Source organism: Equus quagga, chromosome 1, assembly GCF_021613505.1.
Source record: "Equus quagga isolate Etosha38 chromosome 1, UCLA_HA_Equagga_1.0, whole genome shotgun sequence".
Taxonomy (NCBI): Eukaryota; Metazoa; Chordata; class Mammalia; order Perissodactyla; family Equidae; genus Equus; species Equus quagga.
In genome coordinates, this window is record NC_060267.1 from 100,576,084 (window position 1) to 100,597,387 (window position 21,304).

General features: G+C 44.6%; 1 protein-coding gene across 4 annotated transcripts in view; it reads left to right on the forward strand.

Moving 5' to 3' along the window:
• Window positions 1-21,304, forward strand: part of CFAP92 (cilia and flagella associated protein 92 (putative)) — a 114,709-nt gene that overhangs the window by 4,329 nt on the left and 89,076 nt on the right. For 2 of the 4 annotated variants that reach the window (XM_046683178.1, XM_046683169.1), the window contains exons 4-9: window positions 79-283; window positions 3,704-3,835; window positions 4,712-4,799; window positions 5,920-6,044; window positions 9,181-9,327; window positions 13,440-13,624. In XM_046683178.1, coding sequence (XP_046539134.1) covers window positions 79-283; window positions 3,704-3,835; window positions 4,712-4,799; window positions 5,920-6,044; window positions 9,181-9,327; window positions 13,440-13,624 — 882 coding nt within the window. The remainder of the gene's footprint in view (window positions 1-78; window positions 284-3,703; window positions 3,836-4,711; window positions 4,800-5,919; window positions 6,045-9,180; window positions 9,328-13,439; window positions 13,625-21,304) is intronic. The other 2 variants (XM_046683187.1, XM_046683196.1) reach the window with 2 other exon arrangements.

Below are 21,304 nucleotides of genomic sequence, written 5' to 3' on the forward strand. Positions count from 1 at the left end.
TGGCGGTGGCCTTTCATCTCCGACTGCTGATCCTCCTCGCCTTCTGCACTTCATGCCTCTTGGTGTTCTTTTATGCAGACCGTGAGGCCGTGGCATGAAGGGGACAAAGTCTGGGTGTCATGGGCCCAAACTTTTAACATCAACATGACAAAGGAATTACTAAAGAAAATAAATTTTCACCAAATAACGTTGAGGCTCTGGGACAGTAAGGACAAGATTTCGAAAAAAGTTCGGTATTATCGACTAAAGGCTGCTGGGTACTCAGAAGATGCAGCCTCTTTCGGTAAGTCAGGTGTTCGTGTTTTATTTGAAACGTTTCTGGAGGCTCATGGCTTCTCACCAGTAACAGGATAAAAGCCAGCATCCCCTGGTTTCCTTCATCTCATTTTCTTGGCGCCGACATTGGTTTCTGCATCAGTGACCCATCGTCCCGCCCAGACGCGCTCGGGCATTAGGAAGTGCTGCCCAGTGGAGTTGTGGCTGAGAGTGGGCAGTGTCTGTGTGCATGCACATTAGCCATCACCTCCTCCTCTGCCACCTTTCGGGACCTCGTGTCCCTGGGCACCCGCCACTGGCCTGTCTCCCTGGACAAGTATGGTGTATTCACTGAAAAAAATGAGAGGATACCAAGAAACAAAAACAGACTACAAAATCCTACCATCCCAAGACAATCATGGCAATATTTTCATATAGACCCTCTAGATTCTTACTTGTGTAAAAATTTTATCAACGCCGAAAGTCTCCTGTTTACCTCCTCTCCAGGGAGAGAGCTGGGAGGAGTTGCAACACCTAGACTTCGAAGTTAGACAGCTGAGTTTGCATTCAATCCTGTCTCCATCTTGAACTAGCTGGCAGCCTTGGACACATTCCTGCCTCCTCTGGTCCTGTGCCCCCGAGGCAGCGCGGTGGGAGCCATCCCCCGAGGCATAAGCAATGAGGAGGGTGTGCGTTGTCTGTAGAGAATTTTAGAACTGTAGTAAAATGCTGCCAGTTAGACTGTGCCGTGGTGTTCATCTAAGATGCGCCCAGTTTGCAGGGATGTTGAGAGGTAAAAGCAATGTGCCTCTTAGAAGTGACGGAGTGTGGTGCTGTTATTGCTCGTGTCGGCCACTTCCAGACGAGTACAACTATCCCCACGTTCCAGTGAGCAGAGTGAGAATGTCGCTGGCTTCGAATGAGCACCAGTGCCAGAATCAGAACCCAGTTTTCTGTGACTGGGCCACCTTTGCATCCTGTGGTCTTCCAGCCTGTCTTCTCAAGGACGGCTGACATTGAGAGTTTGGGGCTTCCGATTTTGAATCTTTTGCTTATATCCAGGGTTTCTTACTCTGGGCACTATTGGCATTTTGGGTCAAGATCATTCCTTGTTGTGGGGGACTGTCCTGTGCTCTGTAGGATGTTTAGCAGCATCCCTGACCTTTACCCACTCGATGCCAGCAGTAGCCTCCCAGCTGTGACTGTCAACAATTTCTTCAGACATTGACAGATGTTCCCTGGGGCTGGGGGCAGGGGGAGGGGGCAGCAAAGTCGCCCCTGGCTGAGAATCACTGGTTTATATCTAAACTGCTCATCGTAACGTGCCTGTGTGGGAAAATGGGATTTCAGGTGACTTTTCTCACTTGGACCACAGGAAAGACCCACGTCCTTAGGGTGTGAGCTCTAAACCACCTGCATCAGAGGTACTCAGAGTGTCACCTGAATGCGGATTCCAGGGTCCGCTCCAGAGCTTCTGGGCCAGAATTTCTGGTAAACATCTGCCCGGCGGTGGGCTCTCATTGGAGCACGGGTGCTGGGGCGAGTGTATCAGGAAGGCTTCCTGGAGAGGGGGCCAAGTTTGGAAGGGTAAATGGGACCAGCTGGCCAGACCAGGAAGGAGGAAGGGCGCTCTAGGCCCTGCGGGGAGGGCCCTGGGCCTTTTGCTGTGCGTGTTCTTGAAATGATAGCACCTGCTCTTCATCGAACCCCATCCCAAGCCTGGCACCACTGCCTCTTATGTGGAATCATTTTTTGCCACTAGAAAAAGCAGGGTGTGTTCTCTTTGTAAGACAATTTGGAAATGGACCAGCACAAGGGAGAAAAAATCAAAATCACAGGATGCCCGACCAGAGAGAGTCATTGCTAACATCTCCCTGTGCGTTTCATATGTGGGTACAAGATTTTAATGAAAACGGGTCTAGTGTGCATGTTGTCCTAAGTCCTGCCTTTCTTCATCTAAAAGAATATCCTCTTGAAACTCTTGTTTCTTGGGAGTGCAGAAACCCCGTAAGAGGTTTGTTCCACATCACAAAGGGGCTGGGAGATTTACATGGATGCCCGGTGGGTTGTGTGCCAGAACTTGTTAGCTTTCAGCCTGCTGGTCTTAATGGAACATCCCAATCAAGAGTTAGCATTTCTCTCCTATTGATACTGCTCAGGGCCTGCCCGGTAGTAGGTGGTGAAGTTCACGCGCTCAGCTTTGGTGGCCCGGGGTTCGCAGGTCTGGATCCCGGGCATGGGCCTAGCACTGCTCATCAAGCCACACTGTGGCGGCATCCCACATAAAATAGAGGAAAATTGGCACAGATGTTAGCTCAGTGACAATCTTCCTCAAGCAAAAAGAGGAAAGATTGGCAACACCTGTTAGCTCCGGGCCAGTCTTTCTCACAAAAAGAAAAAGAAACTGCTTGGCTTCTCAGTATTGGACAAACACTGCATCATTTTGAAGGCTCCCAAGTTGTAGCTGACACCTACTGTGCCCTCAACTCTTGGCCATCCCCTCACCCACCGCCTAGTTGGTGCCTCTGCCTGTGTGTCACTCTCTGGATCTCTCTGTCACTCAGCTGGCTCTTCTCTCTGCACCCAGATTTTTTTCCTGTGTCTTCTCTCCTCCCATTGTTCCTTGACCTTTCCATATCACCCCTTTCACCTTAGCACTTCATTGCTGTGCAACTTTTCATGGCTGCCCAGTGTCTTAGGGAACCGAGTCTGATTTCTGAGTCTTGCCTTGAAGGCATCTTATAATTTGTTCCCCAAGGCTCCTTTCTCATGGTCACTCCCACCTTCACACCTGGTCTACCCCTTAGTCCTCAAAGACACTAGGATTTTCCTCATTGTAGGGCCTGCCTTCAGGCATTTGGCCGTACCTAGGAGGTTCTTAGCCTCATCTCTTTCTCCAAAATTTATCTATCCTTCGACACTGAATCCAATTCCACCTTTTTTCCTCCACGTCTTTCTTGTAACTTCCATTATCTCCACTTGTTCACTCACTACCTCTGCTCATTCAACGTATTTTTATATATTGGTCGCTGCCATGTGCATGCAAAGCCCCATATAGATAGAAGTGAAAGACATGGAGGGGTCATCTCCCTAGCTGGGGACAAGGAGCTCTGGGTGTAGTCCCGGCTTAATAAGGACCAGCTCTCTGACGGCAGGAAAGTTAAAGTGTCAGATTCAATGCCTTCCTTAAAGTGGAGCATGATGAGTAAATGGACCAACATCTGTCAAGTACTTAATGGTCTTGTTTGGAAGAGCCATTGCCAGTTGAGGTTTGAGTTTCCTGGTGTTGGAAACTTTGAAGCAGCCCCCTGGGCAACAGCTCCCGGAGGTCAGGACCTTGCCCATCTAATCCATCTCCAGCGCCAGGGGAGTGGTTGTTGCGTAGTAGGTACTCAGTAAGGATGTATTTTTGATTGAGTTACTGAGTCTTTCTTCTCCTGCATTCTAGAGGAAGTGAGACATTTGGTTTTAAATCAAAGAAGCTTGTCTGAACAGGGCGTTCACATCGAAGAGACGTGGAGCCAGGAGTTTGCACCAGGAAAACTAGAAAAAGCAGGAAAATGCTTAAAGTCTCTGCATGGTGAGTGGAGACGACCTTTGAGGACAAGCTGAATGCAAGACTGTGTCCAAAGCAGTGGTCAATGATGTTGCCGGGGCGGTGCGTGTGCACTGGTGTCCTTCACGTGTGTAAGCAACTTCTGCTCGGGCTGGGTCACCCTGCCAGCACTGCTCTCACTCACCTTTTGTTGTTGATTCTTTTTCTTTGTGTAAGTTTTGTTTATTTTGTGACTTACAAAAAAACTTTTCTAACTGTAGAAGTTGCGTACGTGCTTTTTAAGAAAATTCAGTGAATATAGAAAAAGATAAAACAAACAAGGAATAGTAATGTATAATTCCATCACCAGGAACAAAAATTGTAATATTTTGGTTATCATATTATAGCAAATTCCTTTTTTTTGTTCCAAGACTTTTTGTTTTTAGAATAGATGATGTTATCTTGGATACATGATTTTGTATTCTGAGATTAATATGTCATCACATGCACTTTTTTGTTTCCCTAAAAACTTTCCATAAACTTCTTTTGTGGTGACTACATAATATTTTATCTGCTAGTAGTACTGTAATTTGCTTAACCATCCCCTATAGGTGTGAACTTAGGAATTTTGGGAGTGTTTTCAGTAATCTCTAATGTAAGCAGTGTTGAAGTGGACAATTGGATAGATAAATAGACTTCTCTTATTCTTTTTTCTCTATAAGGAGCTGGAGGCCTCCTCTTGCCTCCATTTGTCCAAATAATCCTAATTAGTCTGTATATTCATTCATTTTCTTATTTATTGTTAGCAAACCTTTTTACTGAATGCTTGGGGCTGGTATTATAAAATGTGTAAAGGGTCCTCATTTCTTAGTGGACTAGCATGGAACAAGTTTGGAGATGCTTGCTAATAAATATTATCAGGTTTTCACCCAGGAGGGCCTGAAAGTTTTCCCAAGAACGCCGAGGGATGTGAAAAGCTGCTCAAAACAGAAGATCTGGCCACAGTTCAGTAAGGATGGACTCATGTTATCTTGGGGATTGGGAGCAGAGCCCCTTGTGTAACAGCCCTACAGATGCCCACCGAGTGTCATGTAGATTTTTGTAACTTCAGTTAAGTTGGAGTTGATGCGATCGGGATGAAATTAAAGGAACAGAGAAAGGAATACTTGTGTTCATGAGCACATTTATCCATCAGGCATTATACTTTTCTATGCATTAGTTTCTCTCATTTAACCCTCATAATGATCACTCTGTGAGGTGGTATTACTATCTCCATTTTCTACACAAGGTAACTGAGTGGTTAAGCAATTTGCACAAAATTATAAAACTGTTATTCTTGGGACTCTTAGAAGTGTTGGTAAAGCTAGGATCCCAACGCACATCTTCAGATTACTGAGTCCACAGCCTTTCCTGCTGTGAGTGTAGTTGCCCTTGGGGCCTCTTGTAGCCTAAGAAGGGATTGGAGAAGGAGATTCCTTTGATGTTGTGGAGACTAGGGGTAGAACGGAGGCCTAGCTGGTGGCTCTGGGAATGGGATAGGAAAAACAAGGGAACATGTCATTGAAAAATCGTGATTTTTAAAAAATTGTTTTTGCATTGAATTTGTAGATTAATTTGGGAAGAGTTGACATTTTTACAATGTGAAGTTCTCCCATCCATGATCATGGTATATCTTTTCACCTAATTCAGCTCCCCCTTTATGCCTTTTAATAGAGTTAATTTTTTTCTTCCTGTTGGTGTCGTGGATAATTCCTGTAAATGAATTCCTGGATGTTTTAGAGTTTTGGTTGCTTTTATTAAAAAAAATTAGTTTCCATCATATTTTCTACTTGGTTAGAAATTGATATTACAAGCGTGGTCTGCAGACCAACGGCATCAACATTACTAGGAGCTAGTTAGAAATGCAGAGTCTCAGGCCCACCACAGGGTTACTGAGCCATAATCTGCATTTTATGTAACAGCATTACCCGGCAATTCACATGCACATTGAAATTTGAGAAGCATTGGGTTAGAGAATGCAATATCATTTCTTTTTTTAATCCGCTCACATTTAGGCCAGTAAAGAGGTTCTTAGATCTGGTCCTGATTTTTTTAACCTTCATTTATTTTTCTCTTTGTGAATTTTCCAGATGGAGTACTTCAAGAGGACCGACTCTTCCTTTGGGAGTGGCAACTCTGATGGAGATGAAGGAATTAATTGAGAGATCATCATTTAGCAGCTTACCAAACATATTAGAAAAGCAAAAAGTTCAAAGTGAGGATGAGATTTTGGAATTTTATAATATAACTAGACTTGGAAGAATTATGAAATATTTCAAATTCTGAATATTTCAATAAGATTCTGACCAATTCCATAACTGATGTCTGACCAAATGTTACTCAAAAGTAAAAGAACACCGTGTATACTTTCCCCTTATCCATTCCATCCCCACCATCCATCCAGCCACCCCACCCCATCCCATCCCATCCGCTTACCGGTGTCCTCCCATCCACCCAGCCTCTCTATCGCATCCCTTCCGATTCCACGGCATTTTTGTGCTCCTAATCCACAGTGTAGTGGATATAAGAAACATAAACATCTTTAATGTTGACTGGAGACTTTCAAATAAATAATTACAATTCTATGTGATAGAGGCTATGGTAGAGGTGGGTGCATGGTATCTGGGGGAAGCACAGAAGAGTGGGGGTCTGCAAAGACTCTCCTTGGAAGGTGAGCTGTTTGCTTCTTATAGTGGAATGAGGGAAACAGCATCTCAGGTTGTGGGAACCACTCCTGCAGAAGCACGTAACCTTAGTGGCAGACTGCTGAGAGCCAAGGATCCTCAGAAGCCACTAAATCACGTCCTCATTCTTGGCCTGGATCGCCTCGCCAGTTTCTCAGCAAGCACTTGGGTTCCAAGTATGAGGTCGAAAATTCTAGAGCCCGTCCACTTGCTGCCTCCTGGGATGACCCATTTCCTGTTTGTTCAGCTGCAACTGCTACAGATCCTTTCCTTAACTTTCAATTAATCTGCTTTTCCTGGTTCTAGGTCACACTCTGAAGCTGCAGAGAGAAGTGACTGCTCCAGTCGGGCTCTCTGCGGCTGTGGGAGACACAGCTGAACAAAATTCCTTCCTATTTTCAAGGCCCTAAAAGACCGGTTCACACTTTCACATCTGAACACCTCTCAGCTCCTTCTGAGCTGTCTCTTGTCCTGATTAAACAGCCTCATTCCTTTTTTATGTTCTTTAAGCATTTTAATGAGGTTTTCAAGCCATTCTTTTTATTTGGAAATAAAGATAGAAAAGTACACAGAAAAATAACAATGTACCCACAATTTAGGTATTAATATTTTTGCCATATTTTCTCCATTTCTCACTTGTTCCTTTTTTCTTTAAGAAATAAAATGTTACAGATACAGATTAGGTCCCTTTTGGATCCCCTGCTTTTAAGAAGCATACCCTAGGGTCTGGCCTGGTGGCACAGCGGTTAAGTGTGCACGCTTTGCTTCTCGGCGGCCCAGGGTTCGCTGTCGGGATCCCCGGTGGGGACATGGCACCGCTTGGCAAAAGCCATGCTGTGGCAGGCGTCCCACGTATAAAGCAGAGGAAGATGGGCACGGATGTTAGCTCAGGGCCACTCTTCCTCAGCAAAAAGAGGAGAATTGGCAGTAGTTAGCTCAGGGCTAATCTTCCTCAAAAAAAAAAAAAAAAGCATACCCTATCCTGGCACAGAAATTGGTGTGATCCTTTCCTGCTGCCCATTCTTTCTCACATATTCATTCAACATTGTGTTGGTTTTTGTTTTTATCTGTTAGAGGAATGATTTCGTACTGTACATATCTTCCTGGAGTTGCTCTTTCCACTCAACTTTGTTTCTGAGATTTGTTCGTGTCAGTATATGTAAGCCAGCTCCTTCATTCTACCTCTGTGGAGTACCCCATCAGATGGATGGACCATCCTTCATCTGTGCAGTCCCCCACTGAGGGACACTTTTATCATCTCTAGTTTCCCGCTGCCACCAGCACTGCGATAGCGGGCATCCTTGTACAGGTCTCCATGCGCATGTGCGGGAGAGTCCAGGGCGTTTGCCCGGGGGAATTACTGTGCGTGGGAGACGCGCCTTCGCCCCTCAGAAGATGCTGCCGGTGCTACCTATTTGCTCTCGCAACAGCAGTCCCGAGAACTCCAATTTCTCCACGTCGTCACCCATGCTTGGTGCAGTGAGGGGCTAACTTCCTGATTCCTAGTGGGGTTGAGAGCATCTCATACGCTTATTTGATGACACTGTTATGTGCTTTGCCTATTTCTATTTCTTTGCTTATTTTTCTGTTGGGTTTTAAATTTTCTCTTACTGATCCGTAAACTTTATTTTTTACATCTTCTAGATAATTATGCATTGCCAGTTACACACATTGTAAACATCACAAATTGTGATCTGTAACTTGTCCCTGTACTTTAGGCATGGTGGCTGGTTTTGTACACCAGTTGATTGACTGTTCCTTTCTAGTTTGTACTTTTGGTAATGCTCAAGAAACCCTCCCTTGCCCAGATGGCAGTCTAGTCGCCTGTGTATTCTTGTGGTTTTCAAGTGTTTGTTTCCTTCCTTTAGTCTGCAGTTCATTTTGCACATGGCATGACGTGCCCAGTAATTTCATTTGCCTCCACATGGATTGTGAGTATAATTACCTGACTAGTCCATTTTCCCCGCTCATTTGAAATGCCACTTCAGCATCTACTAAGTCTCCTTATGTGTGTGGATCGACTTCTGGGCTTTCTAGTCTGTTCCATTGGTCTTTGTATCACGGAACCAACAGCTCATGGTTTTAATGACCATAGATTTATATGTCTTGTTATCTCCTTTTTCTTCCTGATCTGAGCTTGGCGCTGAGCTGAGGATTTTATGTTCCTTTGCTCATTTACTCTTCTCAGCACCCTGGAAGGCAGATGCCGTTGCCCCCATTCCAAGGATGGGGTAATTGAGGCTCAGAATGGTTAGGGGGCTTTCCCGGGGTGACACTTTAGGGAAGGGGCAGAGCTGGTTCTGGAACTTTGGTGCTCCAACTCCAAAGCCCAAACCTCAACCCTCCCCTGTGGTCAGAGGAGACCTGTGGTTGTAGTGCTGTTGCCATCAGGGCCACCGTCACCCCCTCTGCCCGCTTTCTCGGGTAGTGGCGGCTGAGAGATCAGGACGCCCCTCACCCTCTCCCTGCAGATAACCGACAACTCGTCTGCTGTCCACGTTTAGACGCCTCTTCTGGTTGCTGGGAAGGGGCAGCAGCGTAAAGAACAGCCTCTGCCTTCAAGGAGCTTCCAGAGCCGTCCCAAATCTCTACAGCACGTCTGCCCTCACATATGGCAGCTTGGATCTGAGCTCCTCTTCATGCTTATCTCCTCCTTTGATTTCACAGTTAAACAGAAAGAACCGGAGGGGAGAAAAAAAGGCCACAAGGGAGGGAAGAAATCTCAAGCAGAAGACGAAACTGAGCCCACGCAGGCAGGCCACTGGAAGCAAGATGCCTTCTCCATCCAGCTGGCACTCATGCCGCTCCTTGCAGGTAGCTACACCTGTTCCAGCAGTTTCTGGTTGTCTCGTCACATGTGGCTAGAATGTCCATAAACAGGATGCTCACAGTGACTGAGCCCCTGCTGTACGCCACCTCATTTCACGCTCACAGCCACCTCAGCAAAGTGGGAGTAAGTGTCTCCATTATACAGAGGAGGAGTCAGAGGCACAGAGAGGTGAAGTGCATTGTCTGAGATCACACAGTGAGTAAGTGTGAAGCCAGGATTGGAACCCGGATCAGACTCCAAAGTCCAAGGAAACCTGTGAGAATAATAAATGTCGCAATTTTGTTTTCTAAATAAGACTCTGTCTTTTTATAAACATGTTGCTACAGGTTTTTACAGAAACATCTAGTAAAGGAAATGAGCAAAGGGAGCCAGTATTTATGTCCAGTTGTTTACTTCTCATGACAAACTCTGATCCTCCCGATGAACTTGTGATGGTGGTGGCGGGGTGGTTATCATTGTCACTGTTTTCTTCAGTGAGGGATACAAACTTAGAGAAATCAAGTAACTTACTTGAGGTCACATAGCTCGGTGGCAGAACAGGGGTTTGATCCTTTTGCTTCATAAGATCCATCACAATTTATAAACTAGGTTTTCTACGGTTTAATAAATAGTAAATAGGTACTTATTATATCCATGTTTTGATGATGGAAAGCTCAGAATATGTTTTGGGTAAAATTTTGTGACTTTGCTTTAAAAAGGGTAATATCGGGGAGGAACCCTCTTCCTTTTCTTTTTAGGGAAAATTTCAAACCTATTTCGTTGAGTTTTTGGCCATCAGGGGGAAGGCGCGCCCTCTATTGGCCAATCTGTAAAGTTTAGGCATGGGGCTTTGCCGAGATGGCACTGACTTTTGCAGATGCACAGGGTAAAACCCCGGAAAGTCGGCGTCCAGTTCCACGAGTGCCAGGAAAATCGTAATACTCGAAAGCTCTTTGGTTGATGTTGATATATTACCTTTCAGTTTACACTTTTAAATGGATTTTTGAAAGTCTGCTTTCGCCTAAAGTTGGACCTTTCAGACTGCCTTAGCTTTCCCATGGCCCTGGAATCTTTTCTGGAGAAGTGAATTTCAGACACTCTTACCCACTCTCTGGCTGTGCTCCTGGGGGGTCGGGCCTCTCGCGCAGCAGTCACGTGTCCCTGCCAGGAGCACCCTCTCAGGTAAATGCTTCCTGGCCCTGGTCCCGAGAGGAACCGGTGCTCCTGTAGGCGGTGAGCTCGGGTGACCTGCTGGACTTGGCTCCTTAATTTTGCTGTGAGTGGCAGGAGAAGCTCAAATAGTCTTGGCCTGCCTGGCATGACTGCTTCCAGCAAGGCCGAGTCGGGAGGTGTCTGCGCCTCCCTCTCTTTCACCTGGGCTGTCATGCCGTGTAATGTGACAGTTATTGGAAGGGCTCCGGGACTAACAGACTTTGAATCCTGGCTCAGCCTCTTACCAGCAAGTTGTCTGCTTTCTCTGAGCCTCAGTTTCCTCATGTGTAAATGAGGGTGATAATTCCCAACCCAGAGGGCTGTAGGAAGGATCACGTGAGACAACGTGTGTAAACTGCTTCGCGTGGAACTTTGCACAAGGCAGGACTCAGAAACGTTGCTGGTGCGGACGTGGCAGCTGCTTCTGTCGGGACATCAGGGCACTGGGCTTCCAGCAAAGAAAACAGAAAGACAACCCTCCTCCCTTACACTGATGTCATGGTTTACGGTCATAAACTGAGAATTGTCTTGGCTCGGCAGGCCAACTGTATGTTTGTTTTTGCCATAAAATAATAGCATAAGATTAGCTATTCCAAAACTACCATGATTATTTTTAGTAATCATCTTCAATTTCAAATTAGGCCATTGGCTTTGAATATCTTAGTGGTAAATATCCATTGGCTAGTAACCCAGTAAGATTCTAGAAAGATTCTGTTTGGAATGAACTCTTAGGTTTTTTGCATAGTGGAGGGGCCAAACTTAGCCACGAGGGACCGGTTTGGTCGCTGGTTCCACCGCTAATTAGCTCAGAGGCCTTGGACGATTGCTTAACTTCTCTGGGCCTCCGTTTCCCATCTGTAAAGCAGAACCACACAGGGGCGCTCTGAGGGTTAAATGGCATTGAGGCACATTCAGGTCTGGCCGTTGGCGCACACGTGGTGTGATGTTGGTTCCCCACAACTTTTCCCTTCCTTTGGAACACTGGTCCTCAACTTGGGCACTTGCGCCCCCCAGGGAACATTTGGCAGAATGTGGAGGCATTTTCAGTTGTCTCAAGTGGGAGTGGGGTGCTGTTGGCACCTAGTGGGATGCTGCTAAATGTCCCACAATGCACCGAACAGCCCCCACAGCAAAGAATTCTCTGTCCCCGAATGTCAGTAGTGCTGAGGTTGAGAAACCTTCCGTGGAATCGTGGCTGACACTTCCATCAATTTCTGAATGATTATTTGAGTGTATGTTTGCGCTGGAGATTTCTTCTAAACTGGGCGAATTTTATACGAAAAGGCTTACAAAGTTCTAGAACACAAATGCTAATTAGTTATGGCTTTATAGGAAAGAACCACGTGGGAGCAGTGCGGGCTGCCCCCAGGGGAAGCATGCGGCCCCACGCCCTCGGCCGTGCAGACAGCTGCACACGCCAGCCCGAGACGTGTTTTGGCAGTGACTGCTCTTTCTACTGTGGGCTTCTTGTGCCCTAGAAATATAATTACAGGCATTTGGAAAGGAATAGAATGATCTCTTTGAACACACACTGTGTGCCAGGCGGTGTTCTTGGCACCTTCACAGACAGAATCCCTCTTGATCCTCTCAATCCATTTCGCACATGAGGAAACTGAGCCTCAAAGAGCCTCTCACTTGTAGGTTACATGACTACTAAGAGTCAGGTCTAGGGTGTGGACCTAGGCGTCTCTCCTGACAAGTCTGGAGCTTTGCTTTTTTTTTTTTTCTCTACGCCAGCATGTCTCCGCCTGGTGAAATGTATGGACCCCTTTTATGAGAAAAGTATTCTCACAGCTACCTGTGTGTGCCGCGCAGTGGCTCAGTTCACCTACGCTCTTCTCTGGTTGCACTATTGCAAAACTGCCATAGCAGGAGGTGTGCCACGTGTGGTTTGGCTCGAATGTACCAGTTATGTGAGGCAGCCCTGAAGGCCTAGTGGTTAAGTCCAATGCACTCCACTTTGGTGGCCTGGGTTCACTTCCCGGTTTCAGAACCACGCCACCCATCTGTCAGCTGCCATGCTGTGGTGGTGGCTCACAGAGAAGAACCAGAAGGACTTACAACTAGGATGTACAATCATGCACTGGAGCTTTGGGGAGGGAAAAAAAAGAGAGGAAGATTGACAACAGATGTTAGCTCAGGGCCAATCTTTCCCTGCAAAAAAAAAAAAAAAAAATTCCAGTTTTGTTCTACATCAATATCTATGCTTTTCTCATTAGACCACAACGGTTAAAGTGAACCACTGGGCACCAAACGTAGACACTGGCATTATTTGTTCTTGAATGCATTCTATTCTAAAATAATTGCCTGGAGCAGCATTCTCCAATAGAGCTTTCTGCAGTGATGGAAACATTCTATATCTGCTTGTGGTCACACATGGCTACTGAGCATTTGACATGTGACTAACGTGATGAAGGAACTGCCTGTTAAATTTTATTTAATTCTAATTAATTTAAATTTAAGTAGCCACATATGGCCAGTAGCTCCTGGCCATCCTAGCCACAAGTCTAGGGTGGTGGTTCTAGAATCACCTGGGGGAGCTTTCACAGGCCCAGTGTGGAGGCTGTACCCAGACCGAGGAGATCAGACTGTTTGGGGGTGGCATTCAAGCATGAGTATTCCTTATTGTATCCTGTAGGTGACTCAGGAAATACTTATGTTATAAGATGACCATCAAGATTAAATCATAAAAATTAAATTCTCTTAGAGAATCTATGGGACCTCAGTTTGAGAAAGTGGTGTGTAACATTCTGCCTGTAGGCAATTCCCAGTTCCTTTTTTTTTTTCAGTTTTCCTCTTTTAAGCGTAATTTTATCACTGGTTCTTCTCAGGTTGCCTGGTCCCTCTGTGCCTGTCTCGGGGCTGTCACGAGTAAACATCTAACGCTGTGTGTATTTTCTCCCAGGACAGCAAACTGTTGTGAGTCGTGGCAGTGGGAAGTGTGCCAACATTTTAGATTGTCTTTTGACTTTAAAAACAGAAGTTCCTATCATGACTGAGGAGCAAAAGCAGGACTTGAACCCTCTGACCATAACGATCAAGTGTGCCTCCTGCCTTCCATCACAACCTGTGCCCATCCATGAACTAGAGGTAAGAACGAGACAGGTGAACTGATTGAAGTCCTCCTTTTCCCAGCCAATTGCCCATTACGTGTCATCCCTAATGCCCCCAATGGCCTTTTGTGGGAAGTATAGTCATCATCCATGTTTCACCGTTTAGGATCTCACAGTGAGACTTGAAAGAGATTTGTTTCCTGGGAACAGGAGCTACCAAGTGTGAGTTCTCTCGCTACACCACAGGTGTTCTTCAAATGGAGGTAGCGATCCTCGTTTCAGCAGGAGCCCTAGGCTTCCTGTCCCAGCAGTGGTGCTCACTGAGATGCTCACTCATCTTGAACCAACCAGGGTTAGCACTGCTGTTTATCCTGGGAATTCCCTTTCCCTTCTCCCAGTGAGAGTCCCATCTCCTGGATTCTATGTCTTCCTCTTGCTTTGTTTGCTCCCTGGTTTTGCTGGAGCACATCCTCCTGTAGCTTCATGCAAAAAAGTTAATGGGAGATATTTGTTTTGAGATCGCCTCTGTCTGAAAATATATTTATTCTACCTTAGACTTGATTGATAATTTGGCTGGGTATAAAATTTTAGATCAAAAATCATTTTCTTTCAGAGTTTTGAAGGCATTATTCCATCATCTTTTGAAGTTCCACGTTGAAGCTTTGTATGTGCTTTGTGTGTGTTTTTACTTCTCTTATAGCTTGTGGAAACTTCTTTTTTGTCTTCTGAAACTGCTTAATTATGTTTCTTAGTTTGGGCATATCCATACACGTATTTATACTTTTGTTTTGAAATAGAGATTCACAGGATCTTGAAGTTGCAAAAATAGTACAGAGAGGTCCCATATACCCTTCACTCAGTTTTCCCCAGTGATTACATCTTATATAACTATAGCACAACTTCAAAATCAGGATATTGACAGTGGTCCGACATGTGTGTATGGTTCTATGTCATTTTATCACATGTATAGATTTATGTAACTGTCATTGCACTCAAGATACAGAACTATTTCATCACCACAACGATTTCTCTCATGCTACCCCTTTATAGTCACAACCACCTCCTTACCTCCCACCATCCCATATCACTAATTTGTTTTCCATCTTTATAATTTTGTAAGTTTGAGAATGTTATTGTTATGGGTTGAATTGTACAGTTTCCCCAAAAAGGTATGTTGAACTTCTAATCTCCAGGACCTCAGAACGTTCCCTTATTTGGAAATAGGGTCTTTAAAGAGGTGATCAAGTTCATATGAGGTCATTGAGATGGGCCCCAAGCTAATATGACTGGTGTCCTTATAAAAAAGAGAAATTTGGACATAGAGACAAGGAAGACTATGTGAAGAGACGTAGGGAGGATGCCATGTGAGGAGCGAAGTTATGTTGTCCAAGCCAGGGAATATATGGGGCTGTCAGAAGCTGGAAGAGGCAAGGAACGACCCTTCCTTAGCACCTGCAGAGGGAATGTGGCCCCGCTGACACCTTGATTTCGCACTTCTAGCCTCCAGAACCATGAGACAATCAATTTCTGTTGTTCCAAGTCACCCAATTTGTGGTAATTTATTATAGCAGCCCTAGGAAACTCACAGAGTTATATAAATGGAGACATCCAGTATGTGACCTTTTGAAATTGCCTCCCCCCCACTCAGCATAATGCCCTTGCATATAGTTGAGTCATCTTCCTTTATTCACCAGGTCTTTTAATGGGTGTATTTAGGCCATTTACATTTAATGTAATTATTTATATGTTAGAGCTGAAGTCTGCCATTAAAATTTTTGTTTTCTGTCTGTTCCTTCCGTTTTGTTTTGTTTCTCTCTTTCCTTTTTCCTACCTTCCTGTGGGTTACTTGAACAATTTTTATAATTCTATTTTGATCTTTCTGTAGTGTTTTTGAGTGTCTCTCTTTGTATAAATTTTTAGTGGTTACTCTAGGAATTACATGATGCATCCATAACTTATCACAGTCTACTGATGTTGATGTTTTACCAGTTTGAGTGAACTTTAGAAAGCTTACCTTCCTTTAAATCCTTTTACCTTCCCTCATTCATAATATAATTATCTTAAATATTTCCTTTACATAACTGAGAACCACACCAGATGATGTTATACTCTTTGCTTCAATTGCCAAACTTAATTTAGAAAATTCCAGAGGAGAAGGAAAGTGTATTGTATTTACCCATAGCTTTGCTCTTTCCGTTGTTCTTCCTTGCTGATGTGCCAACATTTCTCTCTTTCATTCTTTTTTTTATCATAGCCTTTCTGTTTCAAGAACTTCCTTTAGTCATTCTTTTAGGGTAGATCTGCTGAGGACAAATTCTCTTAGTTTTCCTTTGTCTGAAGACGTCTTTATTTCTCCTTCATTCCCAAAGGATAGTTTCACTTGATTTAGAATTTGGGGTTGGCAGTTCTTTTTTTCTTCAGCACTTGAAAAATGTTGTGCCATGTCCTCTTGGCTCCTATGGTTTTTGATAAGAAATCCAATGTCATTTGAATTGTTTTCATCCTGTAGACAAGGTGGCATTTATCTATTGCAACTTTCAAGATTTTTTTCTTTGTCTCTGGTTTTCAGAAGTTTGACTGTGATGTATCTTGCTGTGGATTTCTTTGGGTTTATCCTGTGGGGTTCACTCAGCTTTTTGAATCAGTAGGCTTATGTCTTTGGCCAAAGTTGGGGAAACTTCAGCCATTAGTTTTTTGAATACTTTTCAGTACCTCTCTTTCCTCTCCTTCTGGGACTCCAAGGACATGAATGTCAGTTCTTTTGTTATAGTCCCTCAGGTCCCTGAAGCTCTGTTCATTTGTTTTTAGTCTATTTTTCTCTATGTTCTTCAGATTGGATAATTTCCATTGATTTATCTTCAAGTTCACCATTCTTGTCTCTGTCCATTCCATTCTGCTGTTGAGCCCATCCATTGAGTTTTTCAATTTCAGTTATTGTATTTTTCAGTTCTAAAATTTCCATTTGATTCTTTTTTACATATTCTATTTCTTTGCTGAGACTTTCTGGTTTTTTTCCATGTGTTTCAAGCATGTTCATAATTGCTGTAAAATTCTTGTCAGATAATTCCAAGATTAATTGGTATTAGCATCCGTTGATTGTCTTTTCTCATTTAAACTGAGATTTTCATGGTTCTTGGTATGATAAGTGATTTTTTTTTTTAAAGATTGGCACCTGAGCTAACATCTGTTGCCAATTTTCTTCTTCTTCTCCTCCTCCTCCCCCCTTCAACGCCCCCCCCCCAGTACATAGTTGTATATTCTAGTGTGAGTGCCTCTGGTTGTGCTACGTGGGACGCCGCCTCAGTGTGGCCTGCTGAGCAGTGCTAGGTCTGTGCCCAGGATCTAAACTGGCAAAACCCTGTGCAGCTGAAGCAGAGCACATGCACTTAACCACTCAGCCATGGCGCTGGCCCCAAAAAGTGATTTCTTAATTGAATCTCGGACATAATTGGGTATTAAGTTACGAGACTCTGGATCTTATTTAAATCTTCTGTTTTAGGAGGATTTATATCCTGCCAGTGGAGAAAGGGGGATGCCTTCTGATTCCTGCCAGGTAGAGGTGGAAGTCCAGGTTCCCCACTTTGCCACTACACTCTAGGGGATGGGGACCTCACTGCTGCTCCCCACATGACCTTTACTGACACCATGGTGGTAGGGAGGCCTCATTACCACTGGATGGTGGTGAAAGATTTTGACTTCCCCTGCCTTCTCTGTTGCCTTGTTACCGCTGGGCAGGATGAAAGTCCCAAATCCCAACTCGGTCTTTTCTAGTACTATCTGAGGAGGATAGCAAGGGGCACTTGTTACAACCAGGCAAGGATGGGAGTTCAGGCTCTCCATCTGGCCTTTGCTTATGGGAGTGAAGTGGGCCTGGGGTTCTTTCTGGTGCTTGGGCTGGAGTAGGGGAGTTACTTGTCTAAAAGTTTTCTGGCTTGCTGGGCTGCCCCTTTCTTGGTCCGTTGGCTGGAGAGAGAAGACTTTTCTTGGCATTTTTCCTGCCCGCTGCCATGAGCATTTCTGGGCTGCTCTATTCTCTAGCACCTAGTCCAGAATACACGGGACAAGTAGAAACCCCAGATAACTCTTCACATGTCGTTCCTCAGATCCCACAGTCCTAGCTTTCTTCTCTCCACCTTTCAGAGCCCTCTTATGTTTGTTTTAAGTATAAAGTCCAGGGTTTTAAAGATCTATATTTAGCAGGAGAGGTAGAAAAAAGTGTCTATTTCATCTTAGTCCAGAACAGGAAGTCTCTCGGTGTGCTTTCATCCCTTGAGCTGAGGACTCAGTGAGCCCTGTCAACCCCAGAAACTCAGGTCCTTCAGTGCTACAAAACTGTCCGGAATTATTCCCCTTGCTCTTTCCTCCTCTTCTCCTCTTATTTTGGAGTTCCTGTTACTTAGATGTTGTCTCTCATCGACTGTTCCTCTAATTGCTTTCGTTGCTTTTTCTTCCTGGTTGTTCCTTTTTATAGCATGTGCACAAAAAAGTTAACACTGAGGCCTGAGGCTACTGTCCTTAAAAAGCCCTGCTTGAAAGGCCGGCCCTGGGCTGGTATCTGGGAACTTGTATTTCAGGAGGGTCCCCCTGCACTCCCTGAAAAGAATCGCTCTGTCCCTAAACTCTGTGCAGACAATACGATTTGTGCCGAACACCTGTTTTCCTTTGGGGAGTCTGGAATTCGGAACGCGCTAGGCAGAGGGTGCCTACACGACCAGCCCCAATAAAAACTCTGGGCGCTGAGTCTCTAAGGAGCTTCCCTGGTAGACAACATGTCCCCCGAGTCATCACAATGTATTACGGAGGCACTAAGCGCATCCTGGGACCCCACTGGAAGAGGACGTTGGAGACTCATGCCTGTGTCCTCCCGCCTTTGCGTCACGTGCTCTGGGTGCATAGTGGGCTGTCAGTTCTGAGCTTCATTATCGAGTGATCTGGGTGAGTGGGTGGTGGGGAGACCCCAAGGTCAGTGTCTAGAGGTCTCTCCCAGTTGCCTGCTTGGAGGTTAAGGGTCTGATAGCCAAGTGACTGGAAGGGACTGAGGGTCTGCCTTGAACCGTCAGCGAGCATTTGGTCCCTGGATCCATCTGGTTTGGGGATGAGCCGAGTACCCTCAACTTTCCTCATTCCAGAGACCCTCTGTTTTTTCATTTTTTGTTTTTAAAACAAAAGCAAAAAAATAAAAATATCCTATGGTAAAATTGACTTATTTTCTTTTGGTGTACAGTTCTATAAATTGTAATTCATGTATAGATTGGTGTTCTCACCACCACAATTAGGATATAGAACAGTGCTGTCATCCCCAAAACTTCTTGTACTAGCCCTTTATAACCACATCATCCCCCACCCACACCCCCTGGGGACCACTGATGTGCTCTCCATCATTATAGTTTTAACTTTTGAATAAGGTCATATAAATGGAGTTATATACTGTGTAACATCATAGACTATTAACCTGTTTCAGCATGGCACAATGTGTATGGCCTCTTTCTCTCAGCATGATGCCTTTGAGATTCATCCAAATTGTGTCTATCAAGAATTCATTCCTTTTTACTGCCGAGTCCTTTTCCATTGCAAGGGTGTACCACAGTGTAGCCATTCTCTCGTTGAAGGACATTTGGGTTGTTTCTAGTTTTTGACAGTCATGATTAGAGCTTCTAAAAGCATCTGTGTACATGTTTTTGTGTGAATGTAAGTTTTCAGTTCTTTAGGATAAACGCCCACAAATGGGATTGCTGGGCCATGTGGGGTGTGTATGTTTGACTTCGTGAGAAACTGCCAAACCATTTCCCAGAGTGGTTGTATCATTTCTCATTCACACCAGCAGTGTATGAGGGTTCACGTTGCTCCTCTCTCCGCGGAACTTGGTATTGTCAGTGTTGTTTTCAAAATTTTAGCCATTCTAGTCCGTATGTGGTGTTATCTCATCATGGTTTTAATTTGCATTTCCCTGATGCATAAAGATGTTGAACATCTCTTAATGTGCTTAGTTGCCATGTTTTATCCCCTTTGCTGAGGCATCTATTCAGGTTTTTGCCCACTTTGCAGTTGGGTTGTTTGTTTTCTTGTTGTTGAGTTTTCAAGGTTTTAAAATCCATTCTGGATATAAGTCCTCTGCTGGATATATTATTCGCAATCATTTTCTCCTAGTTGGCAGTTTGTCTTTTCATTCTCTTAACAATGTCTTTTGCAGAGCAAAAGTTTTTAATTTTGATGAGGTCCAAATTATACATTTTTTTCTTTATGGATTGTGTTTTTGTGTCACATTTAAGAACTCTTTGCCTAACCCTAGGTCACAAGGATGTTTTCCCTATTTTCTTCTATATGTTTCTAGTTTTACATTTTACATTTAGATCTATGATCAATTTTGAGTTAATTTTTGTAAAAGGCTTAGGTTGAGGTTCTTCTCTTTTGTCTTTTTGCATATGCATGACTAACTGTTCCAACAACATTTGTGGAAAAGACTATTTTCATTGAATTTCCTTTGCACTTCTGATAAAAATCAATTGGCCGTACTTGTGTAAGTCTATTTCTAGGTTCTTTATTCTTCTTTTTCAAAATTGTGTTAGCCCTTCCAATTTCTTTGCTCTTCCAAATACATTTTAGAATCAGTTTTTCTATGTCTAAAAAAAATTGTGCTAGGATTTGGACTGGTACTGCATTAACTCCAAGATCAGTTTGGGGAGAATGTAAGTCTGAATACAGTCCTGAATTCAGGGTGCCTCTCCATTTATTTAGGTCTTCTTTTCTTTCTTTCATCAGTGTTTTGAAGCTTTCAGGACCCTCCGTTTTCATGTTGCCTAGGGAAAAAACTAGCAGACTTCCGCTGAGCTGTTGGGGAGGCCCCGAGGGCTTGCGTCTTGGGGGACTTGCACCCACTTCTCCGGGCACGTCCCTGTGACCTCCAGGTCCAGAGATACTGGGTTCTGCCAGTTCCTGAGCCTTTTGAGGGTTTTGCAGAAGAAATCTGGTTGTTCTTACCTTCTCTGGTGCTTGGGATTGGCTTTCCCAACTGTGCTGAGTCCGTTTCCACTCGCCTGTCGCTCTTCTAGGTTCCTGCACCTTTACGTCTTTTTAGAAAATCTCCTTTGGTTTTAGTGGAGTTCAGGTGAGGAGTGAAATTAGATGTATGTGTTCAGTCTGCCACTTAAAACAGTACGATCTGATATTTAGCTCGTGTCCCCCCTGGACTGGGGGTCATCCTGGACAAGTTACCACCCTGTCAGCATCCCCAGTGCCCAGCCAGGGCCTGGGATAGAACCGGAGCTCAGTGAACATCAGTCAGATGCAGGAACGCATGAGCAGGCAGTTTGCTTAGCGAGTTGTACCCATGTAATGACCCAGCACACAAAGGAGGGAAGAGAAGTGCCATCTGTACTGCCTACTATGTGTTGGACTCTGTGTCAGACACTCTCTCCATCCATTCAGTGATTTTGCAGACATGGCTACCCTCGTTTTACAGAGCAGGACTTGGAGGCTTATGAGATTTATGGCTGGCCCAAGATCACACAGATGGTTTGTAGCAGAGCCAGGATTTTCACAGCCTGTGCCTTTCGTCTTGGGTAGACAAGCAGGGGGCCCTGGAGGAACACAGTAGCATCAGTGGCCTGTGTGGGTGTCCTTTGCAGCTGGTTCCTTCCTGTGCTGGGACTGGAAGTATGGCTGGCCCAGCCTGGCCATCTGCGTCTGCCCTGCCCTGATTGTGCTCAGCAATGGAGGG